Source organism: Carassius auratus, chromosome 10 (genome assembly GCF_003368295.1).
Source record: "Carassius auratus strain Wakin chromosome 10, ASM336829v1, whole genome shotgun sequence".
NCBI classification, from domain to species: domain Eukaryota; kingdom Metazoa; phylum Chordata; class Actinopteri; order Cypriniformes; family Cyprinidae; genus Carassius; species Carassius auratus.
The window spans coordinates 15,688,521-15,705,942 of NC_039252.1; the positions used below are offsets into that span (position 1 = coordinate 15,688,521).

The 17,422-nt window shown below is 36.7% G+C and overlaps 1 protein-coding gene across 4 annotated transcripts in view; it reads right to left on the reverse strand.

Moving 5' to 3' along the window:
• LOC113110034 (serine/threonine-protein kinase DCLK1) overlaps window positions 1-12,535 on the reverse strand; it is a 40,706-nt gene extending 28,171 nt beyond the window's left edge. For 2 of the 4 annotated variants that reach the window (XM_026274025.1, XM_026274027.1), the window contains exons 1-3: window positions 12,254-12,527; window positions 10,927-11,304; window positions 9,565-9,908 (exon numbers count right to left, since the gene is read on the reverse strand). In XM_026274025.1, coding sequence (XP_026129810.1) covers window positions 9,565-9,908; window positions 10,927-11,284 — 702 coding nt within the window. In that variant the 5' untranslated portion in view covers window positions 11,285-11,304; window positions 12,254-12,527. Of the gene's footprint in view, window positions 1-9,564; window positions 9,909-10,926; window positions 11,305-12,241 lie in introns of all 4 variants that reach the window. The other 2 variants (XM_026274026.1, XM_026274029.1) reach the window with 2 other exon arrangements.
• Between the last annotated feature and the right edge of the window lie 4,887 nt (window positions 12,536-17,422).

Here is a 17,422-nt window from a genome sequence, read left to right on the forward strand (position 1 = left end):
AGATGTGTATTTTCTCTTCTCATGGTGTGGTCCATTTGAAGAGTAATTAAATCATTTAATGCTTATTATTCACGTAGAATTTGTAAGGGTTCGATTCATATCCATATCAATTTTCTTCCATTGCCATATTAGACCATAGTAATAGAATTAATAGAATATTTACCTAAATGATACAGGGCAATGATTTATGAAACCACTAAGAGGCGCTGTTTACATGCACTAAGCCAAAACATAGGGAAAACAAGAATGGCAATGAACTGCTAATATTTTTACATGAAAATCTAATTGAAATGAGTTGATTGAGCCTATGGCATATGCATTTTAGACCCCAGCATATAAATCAAACTGAATTTTGTGTTTTGCAGTACTTCATGTTGCTTCTTTTCAAATGTGAGCACACAAATAGATGCATTTTGTCAAGCAAAAAATTTTAAGTCTGGAGGATTAAAGGGTCTCTTGATACAAATGAACTGTCTAATGTATTATGTTAAACAAATTAAATCTCTCTTCAAGGCAGTGTTTTGCTGCAGTACAGATGCTCCATATCTTGTTCTTACCCACAGCTCTGCTAATTCAGCAAGAAAAGCACACACACACACACAAAACTGTGATATGCTATTTTTATCACTTTCAGGAAAGTTTTATAGAGGAACAGAACTCTGTACAAAATGTCTGAAACTACTTGTGGATGTGAACAGAAAGTGAGGCCAGTGGGGTTAAATATAGCTGCACAGGTACACTATGTCGTCATCAAAAAAAAAAGAAAAAAAAAAGAAAAGAGGACCACATGAAGGACAAAAAATCTTTTCTTTAGCCCTGAACAAATGTATGGTGAAATCAACATTTCCATTTCACATTAGATAATTTTTGTATGAGCATCTCATGGTCTGCACATATGCATTAACATCTCTGTGACAAAAACACTCTTGTGTGCATAATGACCCAGAACAAATGCAGAGAGTCTCTTAACAGGGTTAGAATTGTGCACCTCCGTTCTTTCTCAGGGAGGATGAGAACAGCATTTGTCCTGTTCAGGAGGAGAGTGTTGTGTAAACAACAAGTAAGGTTTCTGACAGCTTATTCGAACCAGAGTAACTGATAGAAAACTCTGCATCCCTGTCTCTTTCTTAGTTTTTGCTCTCAGACTCTATAGTGACCCAGACTAAAAGAGAGACATGCTCAATAAATACTATTATACTCAAAAAAAAAAAAAAAACTTTTACTTTTATTTACAACACCATTCACAATTCTTGATAACTTAACATTTTAAATATAAACATTACTGCATTGACTATTGCCAAAAATGTAGAAAGGCTTTATTGTTTTATACAGTGCCTAAATGGGCATTTCTAAAATGTTAAATCATTTTATATGCCATTCCAGATGCATTTGGATCAAAAATATTTTCTTAGACATAACGTGCACTGATTAGTCTACAGCAGTTTTGTTATTGTTAATTAAATCTAAAACCATGAAGCTGAAATTAACTAAAAAATAAATACTACATGAAAAATTAAGAATTAAAAATGCTAACCTATGCAACTAAATGAAATAAAATAAGTTTAAACTGAAGTACTAAAATTTCTAAAATTAAGACTGGACAAAAAACTAAAAGCTATATAGAAATCAGAAAATTAACAAAATGGTTAAAAATTAAAAAGAGAACTGAAAATATTTGTAAAATGCATTAGATAATAGCTAATTCAGAATACTAATAGATACTATAATAGTATATAAATTATACAAAAAAACAAAAACACTGGTCAAGAGTAAGAACAGGAATATGTATTAACAAATAGCAATTTTTAGGTTGTGTTGACCTAGAATACTATTTATTAATCACCTGATCAGTAAAATTTTTATTTATTTATTTATTTTAAAACTAAAATGCACATATGTTTGTGAGAGACAGAAATAGGTAAAAGCTTGTGAGAGCAGCAGCAATCAGTCATTGGTTGGACAAACAGAAAGCCCCACCCCAAGCTCATGCCATTGGTTGAGCCAGTGTTGCTGTGTCAGGCTGATCAAACAAACAGAGACAGGGTTTTTACTTATCAGGGAACCTACAAATAGAAATTCTGGCAGTTAGATCTGCATATTAAACCTGGAAAAGTAAAAAAAATATTAAACATGAAAAAAAAATTAAACTGCAGCATTTGACAGACAGTCAGAGTGAGTGGCGCTGTCCTTGGTGCTGAGAGTCTAGCACAGCAACAAGAGACATTTCTCCCATTGCCAATGAGAAAACTCCCACAAGATGTTTACACCATGTGTTCACTGACAAGAGACAAGCTATGTTTGCAGTTCTCTCTAACGTGAAGAGACATAACAAGTGCCTCAAAAAGTACAGCCTTCGACAAAAAACTAAAACAAAGGCTAAAAGGCCTCCTTCCTTTCCCAAAGCACTCATTCACGGTCTAAGTGCAAGTCTTGAGTATCCAGGCTGCTGCTTAATCCACTTAGTATCATGTGTTGGCACCCAGAATAGCTGTCCCTGTCAAGAGGGCAGAGACAAATGCATTTGTGAGGTCATGACCCGCATCAATGGCAGCTCATGCTTTCAAACTCATCCTCGGGCCCACAAACCTGCACATGCATGCGTGTGTAAAGCAGCAGGGAGACTGTAGGGGTAGAAATGTACAACATCACACCACAAGCTAAAATACAGCCATCCTACACCCATATGTGAGTGTTCATATGGGTGTATGTGTGTGTAAGGCCCCACAAGATGAGGCGGTATGACAGCAATATGATTGTGGGAGGTTCATGTCTCATCAAAACAGACTGGTCTTTAAACAGAAGCAGCCCATCAGACAACAGATTGAATTATAGCCCACCTCCATCTGAGTGTTCCTCAAGCCTCCACACATAGTGTCCAAAACACTGCTGTCTTCAGCTTGTTTTGCATTCGGTTGAGATAAAACACAAGATGAACTCTGACATCCTGAAATTTCATAATGGCAAATTTGAATCTGCTGACATAGTGGGGTTCATTAAAGTTTGGCAGAAAGTTTTTCTACTTAAAGAAAATATTTAGTGTCCTTTCATACACAAAATAGCATCATAAAAGCACCATTAAACTTGTCCAAGAAAATCATGACATACGTTTTTTTGTGGATGCACTGTCCCTTTAAGAGCACCAGAAGGTCAAGGGAACCAAGCCCTAATAATGTCACTGTCTGCTATAATGTGGAGCTTCTTCAGATGAATTAGCTGCCATCTTGATCTCCTAAATCAGGCCTGCTAAATACCGTGCAGACTACAAGAGCTCTTACATAAGATCTCAATTACATAAGACATATTCTATGCCAGAAGTGGGTGGAGATTAGAAATCATTTTATTATTACAGAACTGCAGCGAGTGATAGAAATCACGTCGCTTGAGAAAAGACTGCAGGAAAATATGGAGCTTCAGACGATCAGACTGTTCTCTCCATTTCGCTCACTCTCTCTTTGATGATAGTCTCACCAGACACTGCTCTCATTAGAAAGTTCAGTGTGTACGTTATTATTACAGCACACATTAAAAGATAAGGGTATGATAATGATGATCATTTTCAAAGTAATCGAAGAACATTCAATGCAGCAGCACTTGCTCAATAACACTTAAAGAAAATGAGAAGAGAACTAGAGAAATAAAGATAAAAACATAAACCCAAAACAAAAACTGAAAAAAAAATGCAAAAAATTAAAACTAATTTAGAGCGGTGTTATATTTAAAAGTAAAGTAGGGGTGCTTGAGTTAATAAGACAGATATAAATGCCCCTTATTTTCTTGGCTTTCACTGTGTGTGGTTTTGGCAGCAGACACACATTAAAATGATTTGCATGGAAAACTCATTTGCTGTGCACACACAAACACAGTGCTTTTATGCCCAAACACAAGCTGTCGACACAAAAGTTCACATACAACTACACACTCTTTCACACACACACACACACACACACACACACACACACACCTGGTAGGAGTGACTCAGCAAAAGCAGCAGACTAACTAAAATCTGATCTCCAGATACCTGCTATCTGACAGACAACAGCATACGCAAAATAAATGAGGATGGGTGAGCTAAAATACCAAGAAAATGAACAACTGCACTTTTCAAGAGGAATTTACTGCCGTTTTTTTTTTTTTTTTTTTTGCAAGTGTTGTCTTGTTATAGTGTTCGGTGCATAAAATGAATTGTGGAAATCAGCCAATGCAAACATGTTCATGCAATCTGTGTTGAAAGTAATCTGCTCAACACAATTCTCAATCTTGTGAGTTCTGAGTGTAAGGTTACCAGAAAATGCAGCAGACTACCACTGGCGTACTAAATAGAATATGTATTTCCTTTTCTTCCTTTTCTTTTTTTTTTTTTTTTCTTTTTTTCATTCCACTACTTTGGTTTTCCATTTCTATGTAAACATGGGCTAGACAAGTGTGTTTGATAATTTTGCTCATGTTTTTGCAGCATTCTCTGCATGATATTGCATTTTAATACTCAGCACCCTAATGGGCTATTCACATAGAACATGTTTAGGAACTAAGATGCAGGACACTTGAATGAAAAAAGCAAGGTATAGAGATGTATTTCTTAACTTTTTTAACTTGAGTCACATTTTTCGAACAGCGTGTCATATACAAGATGCCACAAATTATCATAGCACACTTTAAACGATATGGGTATGATAATGATGATGAATTAATTATGGGGGTTTCTCAAGGAGAACCTTATTTTTCATTAAATGTAATATATGAGAACATTACTGAAACCCAGATTAAACTTCAATTTTAGATTGAATTGCTAATCCAGATTTGTATTTTAATATGGATTTAACTCACCAGGAAACAAAGAAAGTCTGCTGACTACAATATCTGGGGAGAGCGTGACCATATGCCAAAGGCAGAATATCTGGCCATTTTATTGGACAGGAGGGGAACGAGAGGTGAGGAGAGCTCAAGAGGGGGTAAATGTCCCTCCAGACAATGGAAGGCTGTTTAGAGACTGAAAGACATGGCTAATTAAGCAGAGTGTGTGTATGCAATGGGGCGGAAAATCAGTTATGTCCATACGACAATCTCCAAGAAGAGCAAACACATGAATGATTGCCGATTACACGCCTGCTATGTCTCTGTCTCGGCCCGAAGCATATGCCAGAGGTCATTAAGAATCAGTTGCAGTATGCAAGACACGTCTGTCTGGTTATTTGTGTGTGTGTGTGTGTGTGTGTGTCATTGTTAACTATTAGAAAGTTGTGTCTTTGTCTAGCTTTATGTCTTGTGAGCAAAGTGTGTGTCTGTATGTGTAAATAGAGGCTTAATGGATAAGAACAAGAGAGCCATGTCCACGGCCTAAACCACTTATAGTACGTCTACCTCTCTCTCAGGCTAAACTCCCCACACACTCCGACACACACTACTGCCCACGGTGACGCCACAAAGGCTCAGGCCGTTACTAAGCAACTGGATCAAATCGTCATAGAAACTGTTGAAAGGGGGGGGGGGTTGATCAGTTTCTTTGGAGAGATCATGAGGGAGCAACAAGCATGGATAAAATTAGCTCATGTCCTGTCTTTTGTGAGGAAAGATAACTACAACTGTGATACTCTACATATATGTCAGAATGTCAGAGACAGGCAGAAAGCTCCAAGCCAGGGACATTTGGAGGGTCTGTGCATGGTTGCAGACAATGTTAAATGGGTTTTAAGACAGTTCTGACATGTTTAATTAGGAATTTCAGCTGCATGCCCTCTTTGCTCCCATCTGTCAGCAGTGTCCTCCAGCATCACAAGCAAAAAATATAAGCCTGCTATCAGCATAACCAGAACTTTCTGGAGATCACACGAGGACTGGATCCAGGTCAGTGGCCATCTGAAGGGAACTGAATCAGATGTGGCACAGGAACATTTTCTTACACTGAAATATCTATATGCGAAGCACCTGAATAAATAAAACTAGAGGTACTTTTCCATGCAAAACTTGCCACTGTGATACTAGGGTGCACTGGATAGTTGGTAGGGTGTTGATTTCTGGGTCTGAAGAGTCACTATGTGGTTGGTTAAACATCAAGTCAAAAGAGCTGACCCCCAAGTCTCTTTGTGTTTCTGATAAGGGAATTTAAATCTGACCTGTAAAATTACCAACTAATTTTATCTAAAAAAAAAAATGACAAAAGGACAAAAATATACATTTATGCTACATTCACTATTTTTAACATTACAATTGTGAGGTAGTTTAAAAGGATAGTTTACCCAAAAATGAAAAATTCTGATATTGATTACTCACCCTCATGTACATCCAAACCCATATGACCTTCGTTCACCTTCAGAACACAAATTTAGATATTTTTGATGAAATCTGAGAGCTTTCTGACCTTGCATAGACAGCAACGCAACGCAAACGTTCTAGGCCCAGCAACATAAGGACATCTTTATAATAGTCTATGTGACATAAATGGTTCAACTGTAATTTTATGAAGCTACGTCAATAATTTTTGTGCCCAAAGAAAACATAAATAACAACTTTATTCAACAATTCTTGTTGAATCCATATTACTGTCCACCACCATCATTCATGAGTACCACGATGCACCTACATCATGTAGTGTATGCATGCAGTCTCTGCTAGACTACTAGTCAATAACAAACCCCTACTTTTCACACAAAAATTCAGAATAAAGCAAGCAGAATGGCCTGGTTTCTCAGCATCAGTACCCCCCATCTATACAGAGCTATAGTATGATTTTTTTTTTTTTTTAGTAAAGCATCACAATATATTTTTTTAATCATAAAACCTTACACAATCCATACTTCACATCCTACAGTAACACTCCAGAAAAAAAGCCTCACAATTTGTAGGAGGTTTGGAATAAGGCCTTTATGTACTGTCTCTGACCTCATTATACAGGTTATCAGAAAGGTGCCTTGAGACTCACGCAAAGACCCAAAAACCCAGATCTCTTTTGTGATCATGAGCTTTTTGATTCATTCACATTTCATCTCCACCTAGAGACGGTGGCTACATGCCTCTCACATGCATGCTAGCAACTGACGTCTATTTTTAAAATCACGTCAGGTGCTACAGACATCAGAGCTGGAGGCAGATGCTGTTTCTGTTACAATGATTCAATCGCTGAAGACATCAGCGCCTGTTGTAGGCTTTGCAAGAACCACATGGGTAGGAGAGTGAAATACAGCATTATTTGCACCAAAAATAAATGTTCAAGTTGCATCAGATATTTGATCTGATATAAATTCAGCCACTCGCTGACCGATACATTTACGCTTGGCAAAATCATACATACATTAATGCAGCAGAAATATGCTAAAGCTTTTGGTCTATTGAATAATATCTTGGCTCAGATCTCTACCAAAAAGACGATCATGTTATGTAAAAGATAATGAACTACCTCATGACTAAACAACACAGAAGTTAACTAACAATTGCTTTAGAAATTCCTTTAATCACCTGATTTTCTTTTGAAATACATCAAACAAGCACAGCAACAATAATATTGGCATAAGCTGCTTCCACACCTGGATCCTGCATTCAAACTGGACAATAAACAGGAAGATGCACTTTTATTGCTTTGATGATTGTGCACCTGAACTTCTCCACCTCCCATTTAATATCAGTAGTGCGTTCATCTTTTTTTCCTCTAACCCAGACTCTTTTATTATCTCCTTTTATTATCTCCTTTTATTTTCTCTCTCTGTCTCTCTTTCCTGGTTTCTGTTGCTTTTGTTCATAATTCTTTTAGGACGAAATCGTGTGCTGTAACTGTGCAGTCTGGGCTTATTCATTAGACAGCTCCCTCAGGCCCAATCGATCCTTGTTCTAAAATTAGCGCTTCCCATAATGCTCTTACTTTATCTGGATGGTGACCAGGGCTTTGATGCCGTGCTGTGTAACCTCTGATATCAGACCTACACAGTGGGAGGAAGGCTTTTATGAATCACATTTCATTCAAGATACATAATTGTTCTTCAATACAGCTACTCTAAAAAGGCAGTCTTATGGATGACTGCACATGTTATAAAGTGCTCCGGTTTTCCACATTCAAGGTGATTTAGAGGGCTTTGCAAATAGAAAAGACCAAGTCTGAATATCTGAGACACTAGCAGAGCCACTAGCACAGAGATCATTGGAGAGAAGCCACATTGAAAGTATGTACAGTGACATATAAAAGTCCATATAAAAAATTCTGGGATTCAAAACAGGGTTAACTAAGGGTTAACTAAGTTAAAGGTAACTAAAACTAAAACTCTTTTTGTTTTTTATGAAATAGAATAAACTTTAACTGAATTAAAATAAAATGCAAAGAGCTATCTATTGACAGGACAACATTTCTCATTTGCATTTAGTTAATCTTTATTGTATTAAAATAAAAAATGCACATGCACATATTTAATCATAATAATGACAAATTACTGAAACTTATTATAAATTAAACTGGAAACAGAAATAGAACAAATTCAAAATATTAATAAAAAGTATCATTGTATCACAATGAAAATATTAAAATAGCCATGATTCAGAATTAAACCTGAAAATAAGCATAACATTTTAAGAATAATTATGTCAAATGATTTAGAAATATTTATTCTACACACTATTTTTAGGTTACTAAGCAAATTTGCAATATTAGTCATGTGATGAAAGAAAGCCGTCCTGAAGCACATGATGCTGGATCAGAAGTTCACACAGCTTTACTGCACCAAATCAAAATATAAAATGAATGTAAATAAATATGTTTTTTTTTTCACTAAACTTTTTATCCTAATAAGGTCATACTCTATGAAAACAGTACATTAAATTAGAAAGATTAAAAAAAAGCACTTTCACAAGTGAACTTTTGAACTGCACTTCATCTTATAATGTGAATGATCAAATATTTATTAACGTACGTCAAAGCACATCATCCACGCATGCGCCCTTCTGTCATTCTGCATGAGTGGGGTGGCACAGCTTTTTCAGAGAGACATGAAAAAATGGGAGGAATTTAAATGAGAGCAGAAGCAGAAAGTTATTTCTGTATGTTCTGATCCACCATTTCTGTTTGCGTGGGCAAAGACACAGATTCCCATTCATAAACGAGACTAGATCTGTCATAAATCTTGCTACAGGTTAGGGGGAGATTTCTGCTGCAGCATTTGAAATAATGAGACTTCATTATTTATAATTCAAGGCACGTGGGATGAATTCATTTCAGAGGCTGAAAAACAAAAGCCACATTGTTTGGATGTTGAGCCTTCTACTTCTAGGATATTTTGTGTGGGTTTTACAAGAGAAAAACAATTTGAAATACTTTTAGCTCTTTGCAGAATTTGAGTCGAATGATGACAATAACATAAGATGATGAATGAATAATTTCTAGTATTTCTATTTCATAACCACTCAATTATCAGGGTCTCCCAATGTGCAATCTCAATATGCTTTCAGGTTTTCCGTGCCAGTTCAAAGGGTGAAATTACATAAGAAAAGCTATTATGAAATTCATTAGTTGTCTGAGGTAAAATCAAATGAATCAATCAACCTTACTAAATTATGGCAAGATTTCCATTCATAAACTGGCGGTCTTACCTGTTTTCCCTCAAGAGTGTAGATCGTCTTGACAATGCCAGAATCAAGCTTTATAGCATCTGTAATGTCAGTGAGAACTTGCTCAAAGGAGTGAGCCGTCTTCTTGTTAAGCAGGATGCGGACTGCCTTCCGCGGCTTCACCCCACTGCGAATGATGGTGACCAGTTTGGGTCTGATGAAGTCTTTGCCCTCTTTGGACTGTGGTCCTGATTTCAAGCTGGCTAGAGATGTGGGGCATTTGCTGGAGCCCAGGGCCCTCACATTCACAGACCAGTTAGGGTTGACATTGTTGGAGTAGTCGAGTTTTTTAAAGGCTTCGGTGGAGCCACACACGTAACTCTCACCTAAAATTACAGAGAGACAATAGTGACTTTTTATAAATTTTCAGTGCATTTAAGGGTAAAAGACCCGAGGCAGTGACTGGTGATTTTCACTGTCGATTGAGCTGCTAAATGCATTGATTTAAGGTAAAGCCGTGCAGACTTAAATGCTCATCACTGAGTGCTCTAATTCTGTATCCTTATCATCACTTCTACTGCTCTAATTTAGAAAAGAGGATCCAAAAGCATCCAAGACACAATCTTTAGAGCATCTCATAAAACAATATGCTATTAAAATGAAATCATAATACAATATTGCCTACAATAACCAGGTTTTGGTTGTTTTATGCTACACAGATTGATCATTTTATGACATTTTATGACCCGCAGGTACCCGAACCCATTCAGGACTCTATCATATAGATCAGTGGTCGTGATGCATTTTTAAATGTTGAAATGCTTTTCATTTTACATGATAAAAACGATGTATTCTTGCGCAAGATGCTGAAAAAACAGTGAGATGCAATGCAGTGGCAAAATTGTTATTTTATTTTATTTTTATTAAAAATTATCTAGCTAGCACGTTCACATAAAAAAAAAAAATAGAAAGCAGTGCGGTAAAACAAAAATGAAAGGACACTTATAGGCCTACAGCCCACAAACTACACGATTTTAGCGCCGATTTTCGCTGTATCCCGAAGCCAGAGTTATGGAGGCGTCCCTAACCCGGCCCCTAAACCTCACGATATTCAGTGTCCCCGCCTACTTGAGACATAAGCTCCGCCCATTATTAGAGCTCTGGGCTGCAACGATATTCTTGGAGGCACAAATGGAAGCAAATCAGTGCGGGACTATTAGAGTAACAATCGCTGTGTTTAAATGACAAAAGACGCATTCAAGAATGCCTGAAAAATATATAGCAGGTTAAATGTCTTTGGTCTGTCTGCGATCCAACTTGTTTTACTGACATCAGACAACTGTGTAATTGAGGAGAACAACAATCCTACGTGTAGTATTTGGGCAGCATTAGACAACTTCTTACCTTCCACCAGCTGATCTATACTGGTGATTTTTTTGGAACCATCTATTGTGTAGATGATTCGCACCCCTTGGGGCAGATTGACGTTGTCAGAGAGGGTTCGGGTCAGGTCGGCCAGCAAAGCGTCAAAGGTTCTTATCCGGTCCGATGAGATGGCGTACACTATGCCGTTGAAATACTTGTCACCATTGCGGTAAAAGCGCACTTTCTTCGCCTTCTTCTCCTGGCTCAGAGCTTTGAGGGTGCGTGTCCGGTACAGGCTGCAGTGGGCGCTGTGAGAGGGGCTGAACAGCCCGTTCGTCCGGCCTAAGCTTCGGCTGGTGCGTTGCCCTTTGTCCCTCTCGTCAAAGTGTTCCTCCATGTCGTCCAGTCAGATTAGGTCTAAAGAGTGAAAATGAAATGTGGAAAAGAGAAGTTACCAAACTAACCGTGTAGGTTTAATCCTTCCCTGACATCGGTGTCAGTCAATGTCTGCTCTGAAAATAACTTTTTAATCTAATTAAAAAATAAGGCTAATAATAAGGCTGCTAACGCAGGCTAATAAAGTCCTGCGTCTGTCATCGTCTGTTGACGGTGCCATTTTTTGACATGGCAAACACTAACGTTTGACATTTGAAAACGTCCTCAAAGGGATGTAATTTATTTTTAGCTACATACATGTATACATTAAAGAATATGTATCAGGATAAGTGTCCAATAAGGATGTTAAAAATCTGTGCCCGAGTTCAAAACGTGACAAGTTTTAAAAATATTTACATTAGCTATTTGTAGTTATTTCAGGTTAAAAACTCTCAGTGGTTTAACTGTCAGGTAAGAAGTATTGTTTTCAAAAATGTTTTAAAACATATGTCCAGGTTTTATTTTTACATTGAAACAAATTAATTTTTAGTCATAGCCTACCTGGTTTTTACGACCTTAACGCAATCAGTTTCATAAAAAGCTCAAAATGTTTATAAATAAAATATTTTTAAAACATGTAGGACACACAAAAAAGACACACTGGCACAAATATTTATATTTTAAAAGAAAATATAAATGATTTAGCCTACATTTTCCCCAGTTTAACAGTCGCGCAAACATAGGAAAATTACTTTGATCCTTAAAATCATGATCGAGTCAAGTTTGTTTCAGTTTAATTTCTTACTGTAAATAACTTAGATCCGGACAGAAATTAACGACATGTCGCTGATGACATAACAGTCACATAACTGATAATCTGAGCTATTAAAATGAATTAGAATGAGCAAACAACATTCAAAGCCAGGTCATTAGCGAGTTTTCGGTTTGCTTTATTTCTACTTACAGAAAAGAAACAGACCTTTCTACTTGCCTAAAGGTGAAGATTTAGGAAATATTCAAGGTTTCTTCGTAATGGTCACAATTCCGATGTTGGGTTGTGCTGACAGGAGTCGTGATGTGAGCCCGAGACCTCCTTTGTTGTCCCGCAGAAGAGGCTGGCTGGCTGGCTGGTCGGTCGGACGGCAGATGCTGTTCTCTCTCTCCTCCGTGTCTTGCAGTGATTTACATTGACCGCTTTCTCATTGAGATTCAGCCCCGCACCGCAGACTTGCCACAGCCAGCCATGCGTCCCTCCCCCTCCACACACACAGACACACACACACACACCGCCCCATTCCTCTCCAGTGAGGTTGCTCCACAAAAAAAAAAAAAAAGTATCTTCTCGAAGCTCCGTCACGACTCAGAGCAAACATTTTTTTGTACACAAGCTCAAACTCGCTTTGATCATTCAAATAATACTAACCACATCAATTAGTCTTAAATATAATTATGTGGGTGTATTCTAAAATTACATAATTATATGAAGTACATCATCTTAACCTTGACTCTTTCTAGAAGTATGCAATGAACATCCCAGATAGCAAGGTGACGCTGATACAGTGATGAGACATTGATACAATTATGCTATCCTGCACCTTATGTCCTGCTCCCTGATTACTGCTTTGTCAGGTCATTATCCATATTCCTCAATCAGTTATTAAATATGATGAGAATCAGATTTCAGATAACCCAATGAAAAAGAGGCAGCAGTCTGATGTGAGGGAGGTTTTAAACCATTGTACCACCAAGTAGTCTGGCATGCAGGCTCCTGAAAATAATGATCTTAAAGGTTGAAGTTATGTCCTTTTTGTCCCACTTTTATTTTTTTTAAGAACAATCTTTTTGTTATTGATTGTGTTAAAGTGTTTAGAAAAAAAAGTGATTCAACTGCCAGAAAAAGGTCATTTTTTATTTTAAAAGGCTTTCCCCAAACTTTGAAATGGTCATTAGTTTGTTGATGAGCCACTTCAATTACAGTGTAGTTGACCACAAGCCCCAATGTTAACTTGGTACATCTAATGACATTTATTTGATGTTCACATTTCAGTAGTATTTTCATTTTAAAAAGAGTGGTTTAGAATGACCTAATCAAATCTTAATCATATCAAACAAACATTTTTTAGTTAATTTCTATTTCTATTTTGGCTCAACAACAGTGATGTAGAAAAAAGATCACATAATAACCTTGATTAAGTTACAGGTTACAGTTTTTCTCATTTGCTAAGAAATGCTTAATAAAACTGGGATCCACTTGTTCATCATCATCTCATTCTTATCACAGCAGAAGTCTTCTCCTGCAAATGCCTGAACACTTTTTAATTTGTTTCAGACATTTTTCACCCCCTTTGTCAAAACAGACACTACAGATCTCACTGAAAGACCGCAAACTATATTGAATTCACTGTGTTGAACAAAAGGAAAACATCTATTCACATCTGATAGAAGTACTTGCATAATTATGAATTTCTAATGCACCTGTGAAACTCATTTGCACAACTCTTCACTCAGCAATCAGTTCTCATCCCTCTATAAAAGATTCCACATCTGCTCTGCTATTTGCAAGTGTGGAACAAAGAGACCAAAGGCATTGAAGGAGAGTAAGAAAGCATGGCAGAGCGCCAGAGAAAGAGGAATATGCATGTAGAGGAGAAAATACAGCTCAAGTTTCAAATGAAAGTCTGGCAACAATTGTTGACCATGTCATCAGTCATAACTTGTCCTTTAGAGTTGCAGGACAAAGGGTCCAAGCCATTCTGAGTCAGAGCACTGTGGCATCTATTGCCAGGCTTTTCTTTTCAAAATGACAACAGATAAGTCACAATGTTACTGTATACCACTGTGTATTTCAGCTTTACTGTATTGTCCTGTTGGCAGAACAAACTTTGTCTACAGTAATGAAGATGTTTCATCAATCCCATTTATGTGTTTGTCATAATCATGTCAATTTTGATATTTTGAGATTTTTTTTATTATAATGTTATGTTATACCATAGTTATGATCTGCTCTTTGAATTTGAAAGTTTTTTTTTTTTTACAGAATAATGTACTTGAAGCTCAAGGGGCACATCACAAATTAATTTGTGGATGAAGCAAGCTTCAACCTCTTTAAAGAGAGACGCAGGAGGAACATTTATTGGGCAGTTTGATCAATGAAGAATGCCTCATCACATTTCTTAATGCACTAAATGAAAGACTGGTTTAACCTAAAGAGATAGGGCTGTTGATGGGTTTGCTATGACTATTTTTTGATGTTGTTGAAATATCCCCATTGTTTCAAAATTAATTGTGGTGCAAAAAAGTTATATAGAACCAACATCTCTTTGTTAAATGAATTCAGTGCAGTTAGCACTGACACATAAACATTGACTTAAAATTGTTTCATTGGTTGCTTGCTATCTGGGAAGTTTTCATAACAGAATTAGCATCTGATATGACAATATATTTAATTAAAGAAGATACCTTGAAATTAAATGAGCCAGAACTAGAATAAGCCGAATATCATTGAAGTTCAGAGTGGCCACTATCAAGCTAGGTACACTCTAAAAAACGCTGGGTTGTTTTTTCAACCCAACTGCTGGGTTGAGGCCGTTGGATAGGACTTTGGGATGTTTTAACCCAAGTTTGGGTTGAAAATAACTTTCTTTTTTAACCCAGCGGGGTGGGTTGAGGACGCGGACGTGAAGGAGAGCACGCACGTCACGTCAAAATCGTACGTCTCCAGTGCGAGCAGCCGCCATTTTCTCAGCGTGATAGAAGCGAGAAGCGAGTGAAAGACTATGGTAAGTAACGTTAAATATTCAAAATGTAAAGTTATCTTTTATTGTTTACCTGGCGGTTGTATGAAAGGCGGAAGGTTTTATGAAAGGCGGAAACAAAGGAGCTTAACGTTATATATATATAAAAAACGGACGCGGTTTTCGCCTAGGACACGGAGGTCTTGCCTCATGTAACGTTACTGAACGGAGGATGTACTTTTAATATAACGTCTGTGAATGTATTTTGTCATATTCACATAAGATTTTACATTATCTGTTCTCTTTGAGGCGTTAACAGACGGTTACGGTCACGGTTACGCTCATGTGAATTTGTCTTTTTTTTCGCGGTTAAACTGAATGTATGTTTGTCTCCTAAAGGAAACGGCATTGTGTAGTAAAGACTAGCATAATTATTTTGAGGCTGTTGAAGTGGTAACTGTTAAAAGTATGTTTTACATGTAATATTTCAGACTTGTCCAGCTCCTGTCTTCATTGTCCTCGCGCTGAGAGTTAAAGACACAGAAGCTGTTTGTGTGAGGAGTCACAGACCTGTGTGAGGATGAGGAGGAGGTGTTCTTCTGAAGAGAGGGACAGACGGTTTAAGGAGAGTAAACTTCAGAATAACATCAAGTTATCTTTATTTTGACTAAGACTAAAATAATGTGTGTGTTTTTTTTAGATGTTGAAATCCAGAGACAAGATAACTTCATTCTTTTGAGACTGATGTAAGTTAAATTATTATTACTTTTTTTTTTAGAAAATTAATGTTTCTGTTGTGTCCTGCCTGTTAACTTCACATTTTGATGCAAAAACAGTGTGATTTTATATATGTATGTATGTATATGTTAATATTTTATTGAAACCATTGATGTCCCTCTTTGCAGAACTCAAACTAACTGAAGTTAAGGACACAGAAGTCTGCTTGTGTGAGGAGGTGGTTTTCTCAGCTTCTTCTGAAGAGAGGGAAAGATCGTTTAAGGCAAGTAAACTTCATAATTTCATGTTATCAGTTGTTGTTGTGTTTTACTAAGAGTAAAATAATGTTTGTTTTTTGTTTTTGTAGATGTTAAAAGCAAGAGACATGGGAGAGCGTCATTCCTTTGAGATTTTATGTAAGTTATTTTTAGAAAATAATTTTTTCTGTTGTCTCCTGCCAGTTTACTTCACATTTTGATGCAACAACAGTGTGATTATGTGCTCATTTCATTAAAACCATTGATGTCTGTGTTTTTTATTGCAGAACTCAAACCAACTTTGGAGTTGTCTTGTCTGATTTGGAGAGTCATTATTCTTGGTCTTCGCTCTTAGAGGTAAAGTTCACACAAAAAATAATTTACTTGCCCTCAAGTCATTCCAAACCTATAAGACTTTTGTCTGTCTTTACAACATAAATTAATATATTTTTAGTTTTCTCATAATATTTGTTAATCCATTTATAGTTTAGATAATCAGTATTTTCAAGCTTCATAAATACAGAGTTATTGTAGAAGTAAATTCTGATATTTATATATGAATACATCTTAAATTATATGATAGCAAACATGTATGTTCAAAATAAAATACTGGTCTCCCAGACCAGCAATGGAGGACACAAAAAGAGAATATTAAATATATTCATACGTTTTCCAAAAAATTTGCAGATTTTGTATGAGTCTGGAAAAACATGAGGAGAGTAAATTATAAACATTTTAATTATTTGGTGAACTAACGGTTTGAAGAGCAGCCCTCAATGTACGTGAATATTGTGAGGTATGTGAATGTCATGTCTGTTTTAATGTTTCAGTAAAGAAGCTTTCTGAAAGCAATATTTATTCAAACAATATCACCTGTCCTCACACTAGTGCTGCCATTATAGCATTCTGGAGCGCTGTGGTGGACTGAGACATTAAACAACCGCACAAAGTGTTGAAACTTTAAAACCGATTATTTACCTATCCTTACGGATGTGAATGCACCTCTACCTGAAAATGGATAGTTTAATTAAATGTTTAATTTTTTCAAATGTGTTTCTCTTAGGCCTCTGATGAAGAACAGGCGGTGACTGGATGAATGCTGGTCAGAGAGGAGAATCTTCTTTCCCCTAAACTGATGCAGCGGTGGTTTTAAAGAAGGACGCTGCCCTGGATGATGTAGAAGATGTCACATGCTGTGCAGATGGGGTTTCTTCATGATTACATCAGTTATGCTAAAGAGATCATGAAAATTGACCGTGATGCATGATCTGTATTCATGGACTTTGAAACAAACTGTAAGTGTATAATTTGTTAAAAAAAAAAAGTTAAATGCTTTTTCTGCGTTGTTTAGTAGAAGAGTTTACACTCTGTCATTCATACACCTGCTCACATTCTTACACACACACACACACACACACACATGCGTCTGTTAAATGTTATAATATCAAAGTT